Consider the following 22,072-nt stretch of genomic DNA (forward strand, 5'->3'; position numbering starts at 1 on the left):
GATTAATTTTGATGAGCAGAATAGAGAAGTAACACGAACATCGATCACCTGAAAAAGCCTATTAAGGTTACATACAGCTGTATTGCAGAAGGGATCTGAATAGCTAGCAGAACCATAAACGAGCTCCATACCTTGAACTCAAGAATCAACCAACTATGGCTTCAAGTAGTGGGATTCACCATTTCAATTCCACTTCCTTTGAAGCATCTAACATTCAAGTCTTCAACATAAATAATCTCTCTCTCCGTCAACGGACACTCCATAAGAAGAACATCTTACGTTGGTCTTAGCTATTCTTAAGTCATTTTCTTTGACTTTCTAAGCGGGTACCGCTCTAAGAGGGACACTGCTATCGGTATTTATCTTTGGACGCTTTCCAAAAGTCAGAACTGGCCGGCTTATTAAACCCATCACTGCCTTGCATACACCATTCAGAAATAATCTGGATAGTCCTGATTAATGTTGGAATTCCCCTGACGACTGGACTGGTCTGGCTAGCCAGTTCTGACAAATGGGAGGTGCCCTTAGAGAGTAACTCGTTTACCAGTGGTTCAATTTTACATAGAGGAAACTCTTAACACTTTAAAACCTTTACATACCAAGTGTAATAAGGTTATCAACTTTACAGTTCACTAGCTTGACTGTGGTAGGTCCCTGGATGGAATTCACCTTTAGAGTCAGGAACTTTGAAGTCTGTAAAGACAGGACGGAGATGAGTTTCAGTTGTGTTTGAGTCGAGATATAGCTCCAAATCTCAGACACAATTCACATATCGCTAAGTCTCTACTGAGCCTTACCCTGTCCAAGTACATCATGGCATAATCCATTTGTCCCTGTAACATCAGGTGTCTAGCTCTCATCCAATTCACTACAGAAACGTAAGCAAATCCATTACTCTGCGAGTCCATTGTTCATCTTGTTTAAGTCACCTTTAATGTACTATGCCATGTAAAAGCTTTTTTCAGGTGTTAAATCATTCTCCTTCTAACACAAAAGCATGTACATAAATCAGTTTTCAATAGTGTGTCAAAAAGAGCAATTTTGCATTTTTTTTTTTACTTTGCAGTTGGTTAAAAAAATGTGGCACCACTTTTCCAGCCATTCAAAAGAAGACAATACCGATCCCGAGAACAGATCGCACGGTTTTTCCCGCGCTTGGCAACAGGTTCATGTATTCGGTTCGAGCTATGATTGGTTAATCAGATAACAATCAACTCAGTGGACACCACCATAATAGGAATAAGCACCTCTTATAGCCATTTCTAATGTGAAGTCACCATGGATAGTCTGATCACAGCTAATGCGGTGAAGGTACTCGATATCAGTGGCCAGATACTGACTGGAAAATCCACTCCCTCGAAGAGGGGACACAACGGATCCACCACTGCGAGAAAAAAAGAAAATCTGTTGAGAATCTATGAGAAACACAAAACACTAGAAAGGTGCTTCGTGTTTGATCAAGCACTTGTTGTTTCATTGTTACTTGATACTTTTGGTACGACACAATTAGGTCCAGTAGGACATTCCCTAAATGTGATCGCTTACAGAAATACACAATCGGCGACAAAATTAGTTGAGACACTTCGCCCTAAACTTTACTGCCTTCCAGAGGGGAAAATAAAGCTTTTCCTCTCCCATCCCCTCCACGTAATGTTGTGCCGCTGTTCGAGCTACCTATAAAAAACAACAAACACCCCAGGTTTGAATGAAGGGGAGGGGAGAGGGAAAGTTCAGGTATAGCTATAGTTTTGGCTTGGTACCAGTCCTATAATTTATTAGTTTCAGTCTTCCCCATCGCAAATTAAAATAATGCTTGTCACAACTTTGGGTATTTCCAACATATAGCGCACAAAAACTAGGCTTAATCTTTTGCAAGAATAAAAACAACATAAAATACACACATACTCACCCTCGGGGTGAACTAGCAGGGGAGAGACTGGACGAGGACTTTGACTTCGCTGTGAGCAACTTGTCCAGTGTTAGTTCATTGGCCACGAGCACAAGCTAAAAAAAAACAGCGTTTATACAGAGAAATGAATAAGACCCTGTCCAAAAAAAAGAGCGTTTTCGTTTTGTAAACGCATGCATTTCGATGCGTTTAGGCCTCTCGTCTACACTAATACGCTGAGCGTTTTCATCGACAACGCATCGATTTGAAAATCAGAACAACAACTACAACAACTACTATTATCAGAACTGTATATGCAGCTAAGTGCACTTCCACTGTAAACAAATTATCAAGATGTTTAGGTCTTCTACCTTTGCCATTCTTGTCCGATACAACTCGTCCTGGTCATCACTGTGGGAACAAGTAGTTAACGCAATAATAAAGTCAGGTTTTTACTTACTGGTACCCAATGTGTTCACCTTTGCCGCACTTTATAAAACGTACTATAATGAGAGAGATTCCTTAAGACGAGAACGACTACGAGTACGACATTTTCTCAATAGTAATAAGTGCTTGCGGGTGAGACAGCGTCATTTTGGCGGGAAAACGTGGTAGCCGTCGTCATTCTAAGACGAGTTTTAGCGAGAATAGAGAGCTTTAAATTCTGAGATGAGTACAACAACGAGTACGAGATTTTCTCAATACTGAGTATTACTCGCGCGTGAACCAGCTTCATTTTGGCGGGAAAACGTGATAGCCGTCGTCACTCTACTACGAGTTTTAACGAGAATGTCGAAGTGGCGGGAACAAGTTATCAAATTTAAGAAGTTTTGTCATTTTACTATTGGGAGAGGGCTTAACCTCCTTCGGTATAAATAACCGTACTATTTTTGTAGGTGAAAAAAAGTAAAATGAAGCTTTCAGGAGTGTCTTTTTTTTTTTTGAGAACACGAGCAAAAACTTTAAGTTAAATCTCCTACAAGTACTCGTTCTCAAGGGATCTAAAGCTCTCTAATGTCGTAGTGGCGGGAACAAGTTATCAAAAAGAAGTTTTAGCATTTTGCAATCGGGAAAGGTCTCAACCTTTTATCTGGTGAAAAAAAGTACCATGAAGAATTCCGGGGTGTCTATTTTTTGACAATACTCGAGAAAACTCTAAGTCAAATCTCGTACTCGTAGTTGTTCCCTTTGAGGGCTTTAACAAAGTAAACACGGAATTCACTATTCTGTTTCGGGAGCTATGAATGTCATACTTAATCTTCAAGCAATCTATGAGAAGGACTCTAAACTTGTAGAAAGGTGGAAAACTTCTTGTTTGTTTATTTTTTGTTTTGTTTTGTCTCTGACGAGCTTTACTCTTACTTATTGAAGAAATAGGACATATTATTAAAGCAAATTTTCTCATACCAAGACTTAACTTGTAATACTAAATTACGAACATTATTAAGAGACGTTTAGTTGGTTTGGGGAAATAAAGGAGGCGAAAAACAAATTCGCCGAGTTTCTCTGAATATGACGCAAACTTGATTCTCCTTTCCTTGCTGTCAGAAAGGGTTATTAAAAAAGAGCCTTCCGCCATTTTTTATACTTTCAAAATCTGCACAGATCGATGAAGTGGTCCACAAAGCAAACAATTAAAGAGAAACTATCAAAACAAAATTAACGACTTCCCGACTTCGTTGTTTTTTTAGTCTCAGTTGCAAGGTTTATTACATTTTATGACACTGGGGGGGATTTGCTATGGTTAAACATAATTCACAAGTAAAATAATGATTTGAAAAAGTGCTATGAATAAACAGTTCGCTCGTTAAATATTGTTAAAACCTTTAGCTTTCAGTAACGTGTATGTAGTTTAGCCAAAATCGGTTTAAAAGTGAAATTCGAAGTAAAATAGACAAATAATTTTGAAAAAGCCTTCATCAATAACGTTATATCTGGTTATATCGCTGCATGCAATGACAACGTTTAATGTACTTGAATAATCTACATGTTAGTAAAACACTTTTTAAGGAAATTACGTTTACAATTTCCCCCATATTCAACACATTTCACATATATTTAACAAATAATTAACTATCCTAGGAGTTTTATTAATAGATCCTTTTTCGCTTAAAGGCCACCGATGCGGGGAAAGCTCGCAAACATTATTAACAATACTAACTGGTGTAATTTTATCGCATTTATAAAGAAATAGCTAGAGCCACACAGTTACGGTTATAGGTGGGGTTTCGAAATAGTTCAAAAGGTAAATTTGTGGAAACAAAGTCCGTACATCTTAGCGACTATATGAAACTTTCTTTAAACAATGAAAGAACCATATAATTTGGTTTCGTGATATCCAGCTTTATCAAGGGCGAGACATGGAGACGGAAAAAACCTCTGTACGGTTATGTAACTACTCTCCGAGTAAGATAAAATATCTAGAACGATCTGCAGCACCCTCATAACAGACAAGTCCTCAATGTAAACGATAATCATTTTGCACTTTTTACATTAGTGTCATTGACAGTTGATGACTGGCATAGAGATTGTTCAACCTGTCGCGTCGTTGAAAAATGTATACAGAATAGTTATAAGTTTTCTACCCTTTGCTTTCTTCTCTTTTCTTAGGTTCAACTCTACAGCAACAAATCCATGAATAATGTTAGCAAATCTTCAAACAACAGCTTCCTTTATTTCATCTCTCTCCGGCAAAGAAGTCTCTTAATCTTCTTCTTCAAGTCTCTCTTGAAAAAAGCGTAGGCCAAAGGGTTGATACCGGAGTTTAATACTAATACAAGCGTTTTATATTGGAAATCATTACACGATTTCTGAGTAAAAATATATACAAAACCACAGCGAAGATATATTCCGTAGCAGATCACAAATATTCCCACAACAATCGACATCATTGTCACTGCAGACTTGTCGCGTGAGTTGAACGTCAAAACCCGGTGGTTGAAACTTAATTGTTTCGCAAAACTGGCAGTTACTCGATCGTGTTTGTACACCACATGTACCATGGACGCGAAGAAGAATATTAACATACAGAGTGAAGCTATCTCGAAAAACATTGTGCATATACATATGAAAATAATTATTGAATGTAGTGTGGCATAAAAAGCGAAAAAAAGTGAAGTTGTCACAAAACCGACAGGGATTCCCCAAGAAAAGAAAATTACTCGAATGACACGGCGACAAGTCATAAGTGTTCCATATTTGAGCGGTTTAACGATGGCAATATAGCGATCAAGCACCAAACTGCACAAGTTCATCATGGACGCATAACTGAAAAGCCACCTCATCAGATAAACCCACGACGGCCATTCTCGAGGCCAAATGCAGCCATTTTTGAGGATGATCATACAGAGGAACAAGAAGGGGACAACGGTTGCTCCAACCAAAAAATCCGCCAATGCAAGAGAAACAATTAACGCGTTGGTTTTAGTGCGGAGTTGTCGATCGCTGCTCACGAGGAAAATAATAAATCCATTTCCAGTTACCGTCAGAATGGAAAGAACCCAGCCTAGAATCCAAAACCAGATGGCCATTGACAAATTCAGAGCTTTGAACTGCGGAGTTAAACTTGGTTGCTCCAACTCCTTCAGATCCTTTTAACTTTTAGAACATCTGGCCTTTTACACATTTGTCACTTTAAGCGCTTGTTTTCGACCAATAGCACAAGAGAGTACGGTAACAGTAATTCCAATTTTTGCGATTATTAAGAAATCTGAACGTCAGCAAAAATAAACAAAAACGTGTGAAGAGTCTATGATATTTGTCGTTTAATGCTCGCAAAACACAGGGTACATTTTATTTACTTGTCAGGAGACATCAAACGCTAAGTCTTTGTCAACTTTTGAAAAATTAGCGATAAGTGAATCTACCACAAATTTTATAAATCCCTTTTAAAACCTTTGCTGTTAAATGTTTAAAACATCAAATTTTAACGCATATAAACAACATTTAGTAAATAGTAAAAGTTTTATTTTCTTATCTTGTTCTGTTTAGGTTTCCTTTACTCAGTACTCTTGTTAATAACTGAAATACAGATTAAAGAAGGCTCTGAAGTGTTTATTATGTAACTTAAGCCACTGCTAAAAAAACACGGCCTTTGCACCCTTTAATTATTCTCAGCTTTATAGCGAAGATTACTTGAAAATAACAAACTTGGTGAAAAATCGATTTTCAACAAAACGGATAAAAAAGTCTGCCCTATTGCAAACATTTTCAAGAAAAACGTGATGATTAAAAAGACTTCAAAAACACATCAATTATCCATAAAGAAAACGCAAACGTGTTTAGCGAGTTTCTTAATAAACAAGGCCGAGAATTTCCAATTTTCTAGGCGAATATAAATCCAAAACGATAAATACAAGAATAAAAGATTTCTAAAGAGGAACGTCTATGTTTTACCGAGTCTAACAGCGCTCAACTACGTTTCGTGTTTGTTAAAATAGATAGAAACCTCCGACAACTAATGAAGAAATTATCAACAATAAACATGATAAAAGTAAATTACAAAGAAACCCATTAACGTCGATGTCGGTCTGGAGATGAAAGGCGATGCATGGGAGATAATCCTCACGGGAAATAAGCCCGGAGAGGGGGGGCTACTTGGGTTAATTTTTGCTGGGTATGTGCCGCTGGCCTCTCAGCGCCCATACCCCATTATAGTCTATTCTGTGGCCCATTATAGACCCCATCTTGGTCACTTTTGGGCAAAAATGTAATTTTCGCGATCCCAAATTAGTCACTTTCTATTTTCATGAATTCGCGCATTTTTTAAATTGATGAAGAACACTTTACTTTTCATCTACAGTACAAACATTCTGGTACGTTTGCTAACCGTAAATATGAAGAACTGTCTTACCCCAAAAAATCCGAACATGTGCGACCCCATTATAGTCAATCCAGTCGTGAAAATGCAACCCCATCCAGCGGCACATCCCCACTAGCCTCTTATAAGGAAGTACCCCCCGCTCGGGGAAATATGATATTTTTTCCCTTCTTGACAGCACAGGCTTACCACCCTCTTTCTGTGATGAGGACTGTGTTTGCAAATCGTTGAATGAGACTGATTTAGCCTGCAAGCAAGCCCTCTGGGGCGCGAGCAATACTGCTGCAAGTAAAATAGGTAATGGCGTCATTTCGTTGCTCTGATAACTTCGATGTCATTGCAACCCTGATCATCACAAATTTTCATCTTTATCTAATAAACTGTGGTAACAATTTTACCAAATCTTTGTTTAGGACGACGTATTTTATGCCCAAACTTGGAAGGTATTGACCCTGAAACTCTGTATCGAACCACCTCATCCCTGCTAAGTTCACTTTGAATTATTTGTTTCAGGCATTTGCTCGGTCCCAATAGCATTAGTGTCATAAATACTGCCGAGGATAAATAACGGAATTATTATTATTACTATTATTATTAGTAGTACAATTATTAATATAATTATTATTATAATTGTTCGGACCTTTGCCGTTATAGGTTTAAGCATTACGTTGCTCACTTGAATTTAGCCTGCGAACTGCAGACGTATTTTCGGTCCTTTCGGAGGGAGAGAAACGACGACCGGAACTACGTCTGCAGTTCGCAGGCTAACTTAAATTAATACAATCTAAAAATTATCTTAACCCACCAAAATTCTGAAGGAAGAATAACGTGCTTTCTCATTCGCTGGTAAACTTTCAAGAACACATCAGCCAAGGCGGAAGGCCTGAAATGATAATATTACTAGATCAATAAACTAAAATGAGAAATGTCGCCGGTTTTAAAACCACGCAACATGCAAACTGGAATTAGTACTAAATTACTGCAGTAGTAAGCACCATATTTCATGCGATTAGAGGGGTTCGCCCTTCAATAACTTTTTCTGCCTATAATCTGGAAACCAAACTGAGCTTATTGGGATTGTGAGGACAGTCTAGTTATTTTTATTGATACTCTTGCATGTAGCTTGCTGTCCAGATTACAGGTAGGGAAAGATAACAATTCGTAAGCTGACTTTATCTATAAAATACCCGCACTTTTCTGGAAAATCTATATACACGCCAGGGCATGCAGGCATCAATTATAAGGAGGTGGCTGATCATCTCACTGGAAAAGCCTTTCCTTTGGACAAAGTTGAAACATGTTCGACCTACATCGTGTAGGAAGAGCATGCTTCACGATTTAGCACAGCTAAGGGTGTGGTCGTGTATTGATCCACGTATTCCAGAATAAGAATACGCAAAAGTTGTTGTTACAAATCTCCTCTACCGTGATTTTTGACCATTTAAATTTTACATACATAGGAATATTTTATTTAAAGCAGATTTCTAAATATTTAAATGTAACAAATGCCAAAACAAGTGATTTCTAGATTTTAATCCATCCATTCTTATTTCGGCATACGGCCAGTGGAACACGCCCTAAATGGCTTCCCATGTTCGGTGTACATCAAACGGTTTCATCCAACATTTTGCGTCACGAACAGCTGTTTACTCGGCTTTGCCGCTTCTCCCAAGTGTGAAAAAACAACCAATCAGAAACCGCTTAGTTTGTTTATGTAACTGCAAAGAAGATTTCCACTTTCATAGATACCGAACACTCGCCAAGACTTACGCGGTAATACGCGAAAAACGTTATGTGGGCTAACTTTTTTATATTCAATCAAAAATTGTTCGTTCATTCAGCCACCACATGTTGTGTGTGCAACAGATGATGGGTTAAACGAAAGTGATTTATCTAGCAACAAAACTATAACTAACCACTTCTTGTTGTTCTGAGCCGCAAGGCATATTCCATACTGATTCATCAGGTCAATAATTCCTCTGTTTAATGGAAGCAAAAAACTAATCACGAAGAATAATACTGATTCCTTAATATTAATAATTTTTAAACAACATTGTAAATACATATCTGTACTTTTTAGGTTAGTTAGTTTAGTTGGAGGGCCTCTGGTTTATCAGCTTCTGCTGTTATGCGTTTACCCTCATTTTTAAATAAAGTTGATTGATTGATTGATTGATTGATTGAATAGAATTTGTTTTTTTATTTTGCTTGCTTGCTTGCTCGCTTGTTTGTTTGCTTGTTTTTTCAAAAATAAAGTTTCTACCCTTCATTGCAAAAACTATTTGCCATGAAAAGGCTGTTTCCTCTCTCTTCCGTCTTTGATCGAGAGAGAGCCATGAGATCAACAGTAGGAAGTGGGAGTTTGTTGTCTACAAATACAGACCTTACTCACGATACCTGACAACTTTGCACACGCTTAAGGACTGATAAGATAAAAGCGATGCCACCCGGTTTCTCAGGGAGCAAACTACTTGCAGATACAAGAAATCCTGTCGAGTTTTTTTCTCTGTGCAACAGAAAATTCAAAAAAACGTTCTGTTTTAACGACAATGATGGCAAATTATGGGTGGAAGCAATCATTGTTACTTTCTTGCAGAAGCGACTGTATTTGTCCTAACAGCAAGCAATAAAGACGTAAGTCTTGTCAAACCTCTACCTGTAAATTTTGCATAACTAAAATAGTTGTCTTGTTTTGAGAGAATATACAAACTCCACCGCGATTGCTCGTATTGTTGAATTTTCTAGCTTGCTTGCCCCCTGAAATACCACATGACATTGCTATTGTCCCATCAATCCTCGTCGTGAGTGAGGTCTATTCAAGTAACTGATTGACAGTTATTCAAAATCATTTCTACCCATTTTCCATGTTTTCCTTGACAAATGTGAGAATGTCCAGAGTTTCTGCTTGACCTGAGATTACTTCATCGTATGCATTTCTATCACCTTTTAAACAAAAGGAACACATTTGAATCACAGTGAATCTTACAGATTTCTAGTATTGTTCTCAATGACCAGAGTACAAGTATAATACCATCAACTGACATACATTTCAATTTGACTCTAAAGATGTTTTATTGCACCAGTTGTCAAAACATCATTCACTATCAACAACAACAGTCCTATTCAGGACTACATTCACCCAGACAATCATATTTCACCCACTTATGACATGACCATTTACACAACTGTATAACAAAATTGAGTACAGTTAACTGGAGATTATACCTTCACTGATTTTTCCATCTGCCGTCTGCGACTGGCCACCTCTACAAATTAAAAAAATATTATAACAACAACAATAATAATAATAATAGATAGCGTTTCTCATAGCCTCCCCGCAGATGTCCTTTGGGGTTTGTTTGTCATGCATTCATTTCTCCCCCACGGAGGAAGAGAAATGGGGGAGAAATGAATGCGACAAACGAACCCCTAAGGACATCTGCAGGGAGGCTACGTTTCTCACTGATTCCAAATGAAGTTCGGTTTTAATTGGAGCAGGTACTTCCGGGTAATTTGGGTGGGGTTCTTCAGCACTATTTCAATTGAGACAAATGATAAAAAACACACCCTCCCAATTCCAAACCCTGGTTCCAGAAAGCACAAAAGCTTTATCATTGATTCAGTTACCACATCATTTCCACCTAATTTCCCGAGCACTATTGTTTCTTTAGAAACTAAACCCATTATATTCAGCAGATCGTATTGTGTGTGATTCCTAGTGACTTAAACCCTAACTTCTGTCTTTGTGTAGTTATGAGTGAAGCAAAAGTGAGAGATTAAGCATCACACCCCGAGACGCTTTTATGGTTTGAAGAGTGCCTACCCCTCTGACTTGTGCACCAAGGCTTAGCCTGATGACAAGTGGATTCTGTTGCCCATTAACCAGTTCCAAAACCTCTCACTTTCAAATCAAGGCAGAAGGAATCATTATACATTTCTGGGAAACTGCAAACCTACCCCTCCCCTAAGCCAATATTAACACTTACTTCTCACAAAGGGCAAAATGTAGGCTTAGGGGAGGGGTAGGTGGGCAGTTTTGCAGACACGTATGATGATCCAGCAGAAGCATACTTGTTAAAAAAAGTTTTATTGGCAGGGGAATAAAACCTCCTTTTCATAACAATGACTTCCCATTTACCCTTGCATTGAGACAAGAAGCTTGGGGCAACTAAGAAATGACCCAATGCTTGCAGGTCTCCCAGAAATCGTCTTCACTGCAGGGTAGGGGTAGGACTTCAAAAACAAACAGCACATTTTTGCCTGCAATATTTAGGACTGAAAAATTCATACTTGTGACTTAATTGAGATCCTTCCCCAAGGCTATCTTGGCTACTCTCATCATCAACACTCACACTGGGTCTAAAGAAAAATGAGAGAGACAGAAAGTAAGCTCAGCATTATATTCAACTTCATTCTGGGGCCAAGAATATCATTTGTTAAACTAAGGGTGCTTTCCAAAAGTCAGAACTGGCCGGCCGGACCATGGCTGGACCAGTCATTTTGACAAAGCAATAGGCTTTTTCCAAGAGTTTTTGCTGAAAAAGCATCTCCTTCATCCCTAATATTTAGGATTTGACCAATGTGGCTGGATAGTTTTTATTAACAGCGAAATTCTCTTTGTGGCAGGAATGGTCTGGCCTGTCAGTTCTGACAAATGGAAAGTGCCCAAAGGTGTTCATTATATAGGAGTTCATTATACAGGCTGTCATTAAGGGCCAGGAGCCGCGGATTTTCTCCAGTTGTCAAGAACATGACCCCTGACTACTCTCATAGGACACAAAAGGAAACTAGAAGCAAAAGAAATTCCTAGTGGTAGAAATCTTGGACAACTAAATGAACTGCGTAGCCATATTCATGGCAACTTGAAATTTAAGTTACAGCCCTGGTCATATCAGTGTTTTGCTTTAGATAGACACTGTCCTTAGTCATGGCAGGCCTACCACTTTAATAAAAATCACACATTAGAAAAAAAAACAGTTTACAGAATATTTCAACACTGTAAAAATGCATTCACTATAATATTTTTTTAGCCGATTAGTTTAACGTCTCCTTTTTAATGATGAATAATACACCATGAGAGTTGCGATGGCATTCTTCCAGTCCTAACTAGAAAATTATGGAAAGTTGCACACTGTAGGCAATGAGAGTGTTGTATGCTCATTGGGAGAGATCATTTGCTGAATTATGGACATACAACAGGGTGGAAAGAAAGTCAGTTTCACAGCCTGCCATTCGGGCAAGCTGTAGATAGCATGGACTAGCCCACAAGTCATTTCAACTAGCGCCAAAACCCTTTTTGATTAGCAGGATTGATAACAATCCTTCTGTAATTTAAATTTCCCTAAAAAATAGCACTTGTCCTTCAGGCAGATTAAGAACAAAAAACACTAGCCCCATAACAAAATCCACTAGCCCCTGACTATCAGACACGACTTTCTTTGCACACTGTAAATTATGTCACTCATGGAAAACTTACCTAAGCAGGGAAGGGACAAATGACATGATCAATTCTTGGTAGTTTATTTCCTCCTCCTTCTTTTTGTTTGTTCTCACCTTAATTCCCAGACAACACGTACACACATTAAAATAATAACATTATTTATAAGATTCATTTTTGTTATTATTAGTAGAAAGGCCAAAAACATTTATTTTTATTCAACTACAAGCACGTGTTTATGCAATTAGGTTTGAGGGTACATATTTAATTTATCTAAGTTCTCTCACAGTTATTTTTAACATTCATTGTACAAGCATGGATATCAACTTGTTTTTCTTTTACATAGTTGGGTGGGGGTTACAAGATATTTACAAAATACTTACAGGTTTCCTAAATAAGTATTAGGAGGGCTGTCATTAAGGGGCAGGGGCTAGGGATTTTCCCCAGCTATTATGAATGTCTTCCCCGGCTACTTTCAAAGGAAAATGAAAGAAAAATAGAACCAAAAGAAATTCCTAGCTGTTTGATTCACCGCCTACTTGTTGTATTTACCCGGCAACTTGAAATCTTAGTGACAACCCTGATTAGTTAAAAGAACAAAACCATATCAATACAACAACATGACGGGCATCAATATCTGGTCCATTATTATTGACCAATTGTTGAGCTTTTGGTAAGACCAGAAAAACTTGGTCCTGTTGATGGGGTGTATGATAGGGTTCTATTATAAATTATGTAACCACTGAGGTTACATTTAAACATTTGCCATTTCTTACTCTTGCTGATCGTCTCTTGGGTAGAAAGTCATTTTCAATGGCAGCTGGAGGTGGTTTCTTTCTTTTTGTTCCTTTCTTACTTTTTTCATCGCTGTCACCTACAAAAAACCAAGTAAAAAGCTTGGTTCTCATATGCCACCCTTCTATATGTAATATAGCCACCAGTATTGCCTGGGACACTGTAAGGGCCGATTTGAGAAGCTGCTGGCAACAGAGGCCATTCTAGTCCTAACCCCTATTAGTAAAATCCAACTAGTGGTCTATTATCAATGCTGCATTCTGATTGGTTGAGCTACTACTAGGCTATATGTTATAGCCCACTAGTAGCAAAAAGTGCTGGATTTTTGGCAGCAAAAAAGGATTAAGGTGTTTCGATACAGTTTTTCAGAGGCCATACCGATATTTTTCAATCGCCTTAAAAGTGGTTTTTTCCTTGTCAGATCGCTATAAAATTTTTACCAGTAATTGGCTATGGATTGAAATATGGAAAAATGTAGTTTTAAATAAAATCGATATTACTATGACAACAATAAACAAAAAACTTTGAAATTGATAAAAGTCAAATTTTGTGTGATCTAGACCTGCTACTGAAAATCCAACACTAGGAACTTAAAGTTTGGTGTTTAGCAAACAATCTCCGAAAGAAGTAAAAAATTCTGTATGTTTGAATTCGACTAAAACGAAAATATATTTCAAACCTTAAATTTTCAATAGAGGTGATAGATTATTTAATGAAAACTTTATAAATGACTCAAATTATTCTTAAGTAGCGTAAGAATGATGCTTAATATCATATTTTGATGCTAGGAAATTTTGGTGTACTTTCGTTCATGCGATCTTGAAATCTAACCCGTTTTCTCACCACCTGTATAAGTGCAACTTCATTCAGAATTTGGACTTTTAGCGCTTTCTTGTATATCTCCAAAACGACTCGAACGAATTTTTTTAAAAATCTCTTCACATAATCTTCATAATGTATATAAAAATGTCTGTAACTTTCATTAAGATTGATTCACTGCAACACCTCGAAATTTCAAGAGAAACCTATCCTACGATCCAGTCAAAAATCTGCGTTACAATACTCACTGTTTTGACGTTATGCTAATTTTTCCAAATTAATGCGGACAATACATATATCCATGACTAGTACATTTCAGTGTGAGTATTGTCAATGTTTTACATTCAAAAGATGCGATAAATTCAAACTAAAATGTACTAGTCATGGAGGTATGTATAGTGCGCATTATTTTGGAAAAATTAGCATAACGTCAAAACAGTGAATGTTGTAACGCAGATTTTTGTCCGGTTCGTAGGATAAGTTTGTCCTGAAATTTCAAGGTGCTGCAGTGAATCAATCTTAATGAAAGTTTCAGACATTTTTATATACATTATGAAGATTATGTGAAGAGATTTTAAAAAAATTCGTTCGAGTCGTTTTGGAGATATACAAGAAAGCGCTAAAAGTCCAAATTCTGAATGAAGTTACACTTATACAGGTGGTGAGAAAACGGGTTAGATTTCAAGATCGCATGAACAAAAGTGCACCAAAATTTCCTAGCATCAAAATATGATATTAAGCATCATTCTTATGCTACTTAAGAATAATTTGAGTCATTTATAACGTTTTTATTAAATAACCTATCACCGCTATTGAAAGTTTAAGGTTTGAAATATATTTTCGTTTTAGTTGAATTCAAACATACAGAATTTTTTACTTCTTACGGATATTGTTTGCTAAACACCAAACTTTAAGTTCCTAGTGTTGGATTTTCAGTAGCAGGTCTAGATCACACAAAATTTGGCTTTTATCAATTTCAAAGTTTTTTGTTTATTGTTGTCATAGTAATATCGATTTTATTTAAAACTACATTTTTCCATATTTCAATCCATAGCCAATTACTGGTAAAAATTTTATAGCGATCGGACAAGGAAAAAATCACTTTTAAGGCGATTGAAAAATATCGGTATTGCCTCTGAAAAACTGTATCGAAACACCTTAAAATGTTGCTTTAAGTTGTTTTGGCTTGATATTTTTGACCAACTAGCTGGATTTTACTAAAACTTCCTCTCGCCCTCATGGCCTCTAAGTCACTGACTCAGAGCCCATTCTGGCTCGAGGAATAATAAATATTGTTAAGTATACCTGGAAAATTGACTCAAGTTCATATTCACAGATATGTCGGCAGTAAAGATCTGCAGGGTTAACTGTTGCAGCAGTGAATGGTTTCAGCAGCATCCCAGGTAGTACCAGCAGCTATGTCGCAGGTAGGTCAGCGGCATCAGGGCTCAAAAAACTTGAATTCCAGCTTGTACTTTAAGCAAGCAACTGTCACATTTTGCTTACCTGGGGCCACTTCTTGCTTGTCTTAGTTAACGACTTTATTAGAAGATGACTTGCCAGGACTCTTGTCCATTGGGTAAGACTATCGGACAGGCTCCGGTTGTTCAAACGTTGGATAACACTATCCACCAGATAAAATAGCTATTCAGTGGATAAGTATTAAGGAAATCAATTGCATTATCCACTGGGTAGAGACATTTATCCAATGGATAGCATTATCCACCTTTTGAACAACTTGGCCCAGGACTTTTTGTAAGCCCTGGGCATATGATGACCATGCATATCATAAAGATTATTATTTAAGTTAGCACATGAATGGAAACTTATCTGTATTCAATTACCTGATTGAGTGTTCTTGTACACTGAAAAGCCTTCAGTAGAAAAACTTGAGCTGGAATAATCTGGAACTTTCACAACAGAAGCTCTGTAGGACATGGACATATCTGAAAAAGAGAAGAGAATCCTCCAATTGTGATAATTTAACCCTCATTTCTTCAACCCTTTAAGGTGGCTCGATAGGGTTTTTCAGGTAATTTTTCCAAATCTTTGTTAATGGCGACATGGTTTATGCTCAAACTTGGGAGGTACTGACCCTGAAAACCTCTATCAAGCCACCTTAAGATCAGGGGATAAATGCACATCCTGATAAAAAAACAAATTCCTGCTTTACATTTTACAATGTAGCTGATGCCACTTTTGGGAACTTTCATTTTTTTGAAATGACAAACTATACAACTGATGAGTATTATAAAATTAATTAATTATGACTGTTTAATATTGGGAAAAAATGTCATAACCCTTTGGAAAGAGTTAAACAAAATCAGAACCCACTTCCAATGAATTTCATGAGCTTTAAAGTCTCCCAATTACTGCATTGAGACTGATGACTATAATACTATAAAAATATAGGTAATACTACAATATAATGAACGTTTATGTACAAAATATGAAGTACAAACAATGCACAGCCCATACTATGCCTCTGGCACATTTCATGTATGTAAATACTAAAACATTTTCAATAGGCTCAATTTCCACTGCTCTCCCAAAAAAAACAGCTTACATTTTGAACAGATTTAATAATGTGTGCAATTCCATTATTGTGGAATTGCACACATTTTATACATCCTACTGATGAACAGTTATGACTTTTAGATATTTAGAGCAACAACAATTTGCCGTCTGTCCTCTTTGAATTGATTTGAAATACATGTACGTATACATGTACCTGGTGTCACAATGGCTTTGTAGTATCCTTCCAAATCAACTCTTCGGCCTAGTGGCTGTAAAAGAACACCAATAATTAAATGAAAACAAAACTTCTTCATTACAACCTACATGTACAAAAGTCAGGATATACATGCGTAGCCCCTTCACCTAATGCGGGAGACAAATAATAATTTACTTTGATCTTAAAATGTTATTGAGATAATTTTCAAGTAGTGTGCAACTGAAAGTGTTAAATTTTAACCTGGGTTTCGTTTCCTTTTGTTCAAAAGAATTTTCTCAGATAATTGCCTCTAATCCTTTTAAAGAATCCAATCATTAAATTGTAGACAAAAAGAATCAAACTGAATTTGTTTATTAAGCATTCATACATAATGTATCTGAAAGGACATGTAATGTACCCCTGGGTTATCTTAACCCAGCTTTGAAAAACCCACTGAAGAACTGTGAGATTGAATTTGGCTTTTTTTGTATTTGGAGTGCTATATTTATTCAATGTAAATGTTACAGGTCAAAATTAAATTCTGGTTAAAATTTTTTAACATAAATTGATTCTCAATTCTCTTTTTCACCTAGCCTTAATTAATCATGAATTAGGTCTAAGAGACAAAGGAAATTGAGAGTCAACTTAGGTTAAAAAATTTTGACCTGAATTTAGTTTTGACCTGTGACATAAACATCTTCCATATTTTTTAATGTAGGTTACCAAGACACAAGTCACTTAACAGTCACTCAACAAAACAAGCTTTTACCTGGGGATTATCCTGGGATGTGAGGTGATCATACAGAGCAATGAAGCATTCACCAAGGCTTGCCCATCTTTCAGGAAGTAACAAAACAGACACAGAAAAGAAAAGAAAAACAGATTATATTTCAAGTACGTCATTCACTTCCTCTGATGTCTTTACAATGGGCTACCATTGATTAAAGAATTACCTAATGATGCCAGGAAAAACCATCTTAAAATACAATGTAAGTGTTAACTATTTGGTGCATGTTCACTCTTTGGTGCCTCTTTTAACAGTATATGTATAGAATATTTTTTGCCGCAAAGAATGTGTATAAGGTCATCCAAAACTAAGCTCTTACGTATGTGATGTTAGGGGTTTGACAGGTGAATAGGGAGGAGGCATGGCTCTGTCTGCCTCCACAAGCTTTAGCCTCTCCTCTCTCAGATGAAGCGCTTCTTTCACAAACTGTTTGATAGAAAAAAATAAGATAATTAGCAAGCTTCTCAGTAAGGTGATAACATCTTTCAATTCACAGTTTACATTCACTTGAACTGAAGTCACATTGAGCTCATATTATTGAGAGAAGGAGTACACTTTTAGTACACTTACGACCACACTCTACACTATGCATTTTGTTTGTACTCTCCACTAAAAAAACTGCCTGAGGAGCTGGTCTACAGAGATGCCAACCTATGGAGATCTATTCACTAAATTCTGGAGACAGTCTCTTTTCCTGTACCCTCCTCCAACATCAATTCCCTCCCCCTCCCCCTCCTCCCCCACACCTCACCACCACAAGATCAAAACTCAACTCAGTCCCCAAATAACATGCATTGAGAGATTTGCACAGCATCCAGGAGACTCCTGGATAATCTTGGGTATGGACCTAGAATAGTCTGCATTGTGTCTTTCTGCGGAAAGTTCATCTGCATGGTGTTATGACATAAGAAACATTTATATCCTTCCCACTGTTAACATTGTTGTAATCAATTTCATTGATAAAAATTAATAATATTATTATTACTGTTGATATAACAATCTTTATAATCACTTTTTTATTACCTTTCTTTCTTCCCTCTGATTCTCCTCATCATTCATCAAACTGCACATAAACAAGCTCCTGCACAAACAAACTCAACATTAAGGGGGCACTATCAAAAGAAATGGGCAATCCCAAAGATATATGAAAACCTTAAAACCTTATAAATGTCCCTTTTTTGTAATGAAGTACATTTTGTACTACATATGTTCAATGAAACTATTTACATAAGGACCTCTAGGCAAAAATGTACCCAGGTTGATTTATTTTATCAATTTACATTTTTTTAAAAGTGTTGCAAAGTTACAAATTAAATAATAATTACTGGGCACATTACAAAAAAAAGCGTTAAAAACATTTTCCCCTGGTTTGTGTGCCATTACCCAGATGTCATATACTGGTAATTGCATCAAAAAATCAATTTTAATTTAAAGAAGAGTTTTTTTATCCCACCCTTTTTGAACCAAGTCCATTGCACTCTTTTGTAGTTGCTACCTTAAGTGTTGTGTTTCTCTCCTAAGGGCAGGTTCCTCAGAAAAGATTTGATTCTTTAAGGCCAATCCTGGCAAAAATAAATAAAAAACAGTTAAAAAGGAATTTAAATTCATAAAGCATTTATGTTGTCTCGTTTATTATCCAAATGTGTATTGCTCCTACAAAAAATTATATTACTCTTTCCTCCACCCCCCACACAAACACAGGTTTATACCTATACTTTCCTATAAATGTCCTTGAATCCCCCTCCCCCCCCCCCCCCTCCCTCACACTCACACAATCTGTAATGACCCCAATGCAGTTAATATTACACTGTACCTTTTGGATACTCTTCATCTCTCTCAAAGGCCTTTGATATCATCACAAGGCATGCTGTAAGGCAAAAATAAATGCAACTTCAATGGAAACTACCAAAAAAGATGTATTCAATGCTTTGACCTACTACAATATCAAAAGAAATATCTTTTAACAATATCAGTACATTTTACATGCTAAAGAGGAGAGTTTGTCAAACAGTCTAGGCCTTTTAAATGAATCTTAGACAGTCATTAAATTGTAATATCAAGAAGAAGTGAAATTATTCAGAAGTTGGCCAGTTTTATATCTTAAGGGTAAAAAAAGTGGAGGGTTCCTGTCAGTCTACACTTACTGTAGTAATCTCCAACAGCATACAACACAGTGCAAAGAAGATCCAAACAAGGCCAGTGCTTCGAATTGCATTTCAAACCCTGAAGAAAACAATTCAGATGTTCATTATTATCCCACCACAGTATAGAAGACATTACAGTACTAGGAATTTATAAATGTACATGTACATTGTACACAAGCAGCATAGAATGAACAAAGATCAGAATAAATGTTGAAGATTTTATTCACAAAATATTAAATCCATGCCAGCTAGCCCCAAGTTCGCACCAGAGCTGTTAAGGAACAAGTGTTACATGGAAGGAACAAACAATGTACATGTTGTATATTGCATGCACTGTTTATAGTGCCAGAGAAAGTAATACTTTAAAAGCTCGCAATAGTTATTATTATTAGCAAACTACATGTTCTGTCAGACCTCCTCAAATGAATGTCGGGCCAAACAGAGATCAAAGGTCTTCATTGCTACTACTCCAAGATGATACCACACAGTCACGTCAGAATCATCCAGTGCTACAGCCTGAAAAATGGCATGACCAAATGTTAACACCATATGGTCAGGTACTTATAAGAAATGAGAAATAATTGATTTAAACAGACATATAAATGTAGTAGGGTGGAATAACGAGTAAAGCTGACTCCTGACCCATATAACAGAACGGACATCTAAGAAGATACAGCCTAGTAAAGTGTAACTAAACAAAAATCCTGTTGCTAGTTTATTCTCTTATTATTGTCAGCATAATCTTTCTTTTTTGGCTTTTCAATATACATGTAATAAATTTTATTTCTATCGCAGTTAATAATAATTTTTCAGATATGTTAATGATTTAACTCCTCTTTCTTAGGTGTCAAGAACATCAAAAGTGCATCAAGAATTTGGGGCCAAAATAATGGACATTAAGGTGACACTTAATAAACACTCCACTTAATTAATGGCACAGAAAAAGCAATTACAAAAATTAATGTGACTCAAATTAACGTGAGTTTTCTAAATTTGCATGAAGCACTTATTTAGCCTTTTAATAAGGTGAACAAAGTTTATAATAACACAAGATCCATTATATGGTTTATATTGAACAGTTTACATGTACATGTTCAAATGCACATGCACCCACCTGAAGATAAGCATCTATGGATTTCTCCCATTGGTCTCTTTTCTCTGCCAGTGAAGCCAGGTTTTTGTATGCAGAATATTTTAATACATGGCCAGGCTCAACCACACCTGATTCTTCATCTGGAGGTGCAGCCTGTTGTATGAAAAAGTGTTGTTCTAGAAAACGTCCATACTGCAACTGGTAATCCCATGGCGGGTTGTTTCAAATTGTTCCTCCCCAACCACCCCTTAAGAAATCCCCATCTACAGTTTACAGTAGTTTCAGACTTTCATTTATAAATTAAGACCCACAAGACCCCCCCCCCCCCCCCCCTCCTACAGTCAGAATTTCCAATGACCTTCCCTGAGGTGGATATGAATACAATGGAACCACATAATATCCTTATCATTGTCTTTATTCTCAGCATCAACATAACACATTCCAAAGGCACAGTGGTGAAGTTCTCTGCAATTTGGATTTCAAACCTCTGAGAGTCAATCAAATTACATGTACCTTTTGATCAAAAAGTCCCAATATTAACACACACTTTGTGCATGACGGTCATCTTTCAGTTTTAAAATACTGGCATAGTTACAGGCTACATGATGTATATAGCAGATGCTGTACATAAAAAGGACAAAAGAGCATTGATGCAGCTGTGTGTTACCTCTTTGACCAAAGCAGAGTTCAACAACTTATCATAAGCCTCTTCAGCTGCTGAATAGTCCCCTCTTTGTTGCAAGGCAAGTCCTTTATTGTAAAGTTCCAAAGCTTCAGATTCCTGCAATGAACAAGAACCTTCTACCACATTTTCTTTATCGCAGGGTTATCAGAAAGTGTTGAAGTAGACAGCTGAGTTGTCAAAGTAAGCGGCCAGTACAGGGATATTTTATTTAAAAAATGCCATCCGTAAAGAAATGCCAAGCAGAGTTGCCGGTCGATAGTAACCAAGTAGGTGGCGATTTTCGCTGGCAGCCGGCTACTTTTGACCACTCTGTTATCGACCACCTATTTAAATGTATAAAACTTTGTCTCTACACAAAGCAATAGCAGTAAATTAATATTTCTGCTCCCACAATAATAAAACAAGACAAACAGAGATGTACATGTATGACAAAAGGTTGACTAATCATGTTTCCAACATCTTCAGGAGGTTTGTCCACTTTGCTTCACCCATTTTACAATTCCCCTGTGGTGGAGGGAGGCCAATGACGTCTTTATAAGTGATACCTTTATGGCTAAACACAATGGCATTCCCTCCTGAACACCCTAAGTGAGACCACGAGCATCCCGTCACTTTATATGGGAATACCCCCGGAATAAAACAGTTAACACGTGACAACCTACAGACCTTGGCTTGCTTGAGACTTTCCTGAGTAGGTTCAGGCTCGCTTTCCTCGCTTGAATCATCGTTCAATGCACAAAGGCGAATCTTAAAAGTATGTCCAAATAACAGTGCATTATGACTTGCTGCAGAAATTGGAAATGGGCTTTACTGAACAAAAAAACAACATTCAATAAAGCGCGGCACGGACGTCTTTATCAATGATAACATACCATGGTTAGCTTCCTTACAG

At 37.0% G+C, this 22,072-nt stretch overlaps 1 protein-coding gene across 2 annotated transcripts in view; it reads right to left on the reverse strand.

Moving 5' to 3' along the window:
- The window catches only part of LOC140951708 (calcineurin-binding protein cabin-1-like), a 44,821-nt gene extending 22,749 nt beyond the window's left edge, over nucleotides 1–22,072 (reverse strand). Inside the window, exons 1-25 of one of the 2 annotated variants that reach the window (XM_073401022.1) lie at nucleotides 22,053–22,072; nucleotides 21,847–21,927; nucleotides 21,163–21,276; nucleotides 20,517–20,648; nucleotides 19,817–19,918; nucleotides 19,403–19,481; nucleotides 19,072–19,125; nucleotides 18,754–18,820; nucleotides 18,282–18,339; nucleotides 17,578–17,684; nucleotides 17,241–17,307; nucleotides 16,490–16,544; nucleotides 15,603–15,704; nucleotides 12,921–13,018; nucleotides 12,184–12,260; nucleotides 10,998–11,066; nucleotides 9,933–9,973; nucleotides 9,563–9,650; nucleotides 8,624–8,686; nucleotides 7,513–7,590; nucleotides 2,260–2,299; nucleotides 1,910–2,004; nucleotides 1,248–1,384; nucleotides 798–868; nucleotides 600–693 (exon numbers count right to left, since the gene is read on the reverse strand). In XM_073401022.1, the coding sequence (XP_073257123.1) occupies nucleotides 600–693; nucleotides 798–868; nucleotides 1,248–1,384; nucleotides 1,910–2,004; nucleotides 2,260–2,299; nucleotides 7,513–7,590; nucleotides 8,624–8,686; nucleotides 9,563–9,650; nucleotides 9,933–9,973; nucleotides 10,998–11,066; nucleotides 12,184–12,260; nucleotides 12,921–13,018; nucleotides 15,603–15,704; nucleotides 16,490–16,544; nucleotides 17,241–17,307; nucleotides 17,578–17,684; nucleotides 18,282–18,339; nucleotides 18,754–18,820; nucleotides 19,072–19,125; nucleotides 19,403–19,481; nucleotides 19,817–19,918; nucleotides 20,517–20,648; nucleotides 21,163–21,276; nucleotides 21,847–21,927; nucleotides 22,053–22,055 (1,972 nt within the window). In that variant the 5' untranslated portion in view covers nucleotides 22,056–22,072. Of the gene's footprint in view, nucleotides 1–599; nucleotides 694–797; nucleotides 869–1,247; nucleotides 1,385–1,909; nucleotides 2,005–2,259; nucleotides 2,300–7,512; nucleotides 7,591–8,623; nucleotides 8,687–9,562; nucleotides 9,651–9,932; nucleotides 9,974–10,997; nucleotides 11,067–12,183; nucleotides 12,261–12,920; nucleotides 13,019–15,602; nucleotides 15,705–16,489; nucleotides 16,545–17,240; nucleotides 17,308–17,577; nucleotides 17,685–18,281; nucleotides 18,340–18,753; nucleotides 18,821–19,071; nucleotides 19,126–19,402; nucleotides 19,482–19,816; nucleotides 19,919–20,516; nucleotides 20,649–21,162; nucleotides 21,277–21,846; nucleotides 21,928–22,052 lie in introns of those variants that run through there. The other variant, XM_073401023.1, reaches the window with a different exon arrangement.

This window comes from Porites lutea, chromosome 11 (assembly GCF_958299795.1).
Source record: "Porites lutea chromosome 11, jaPorLute2.1, whole genome shotgun sequence".
NCBI classification, from domain to species: Eukaryota; Metazoa; Cnidaria; class Anthozoa; order Scleractinia; family Poritidae; genus Porites; species Porites lutea.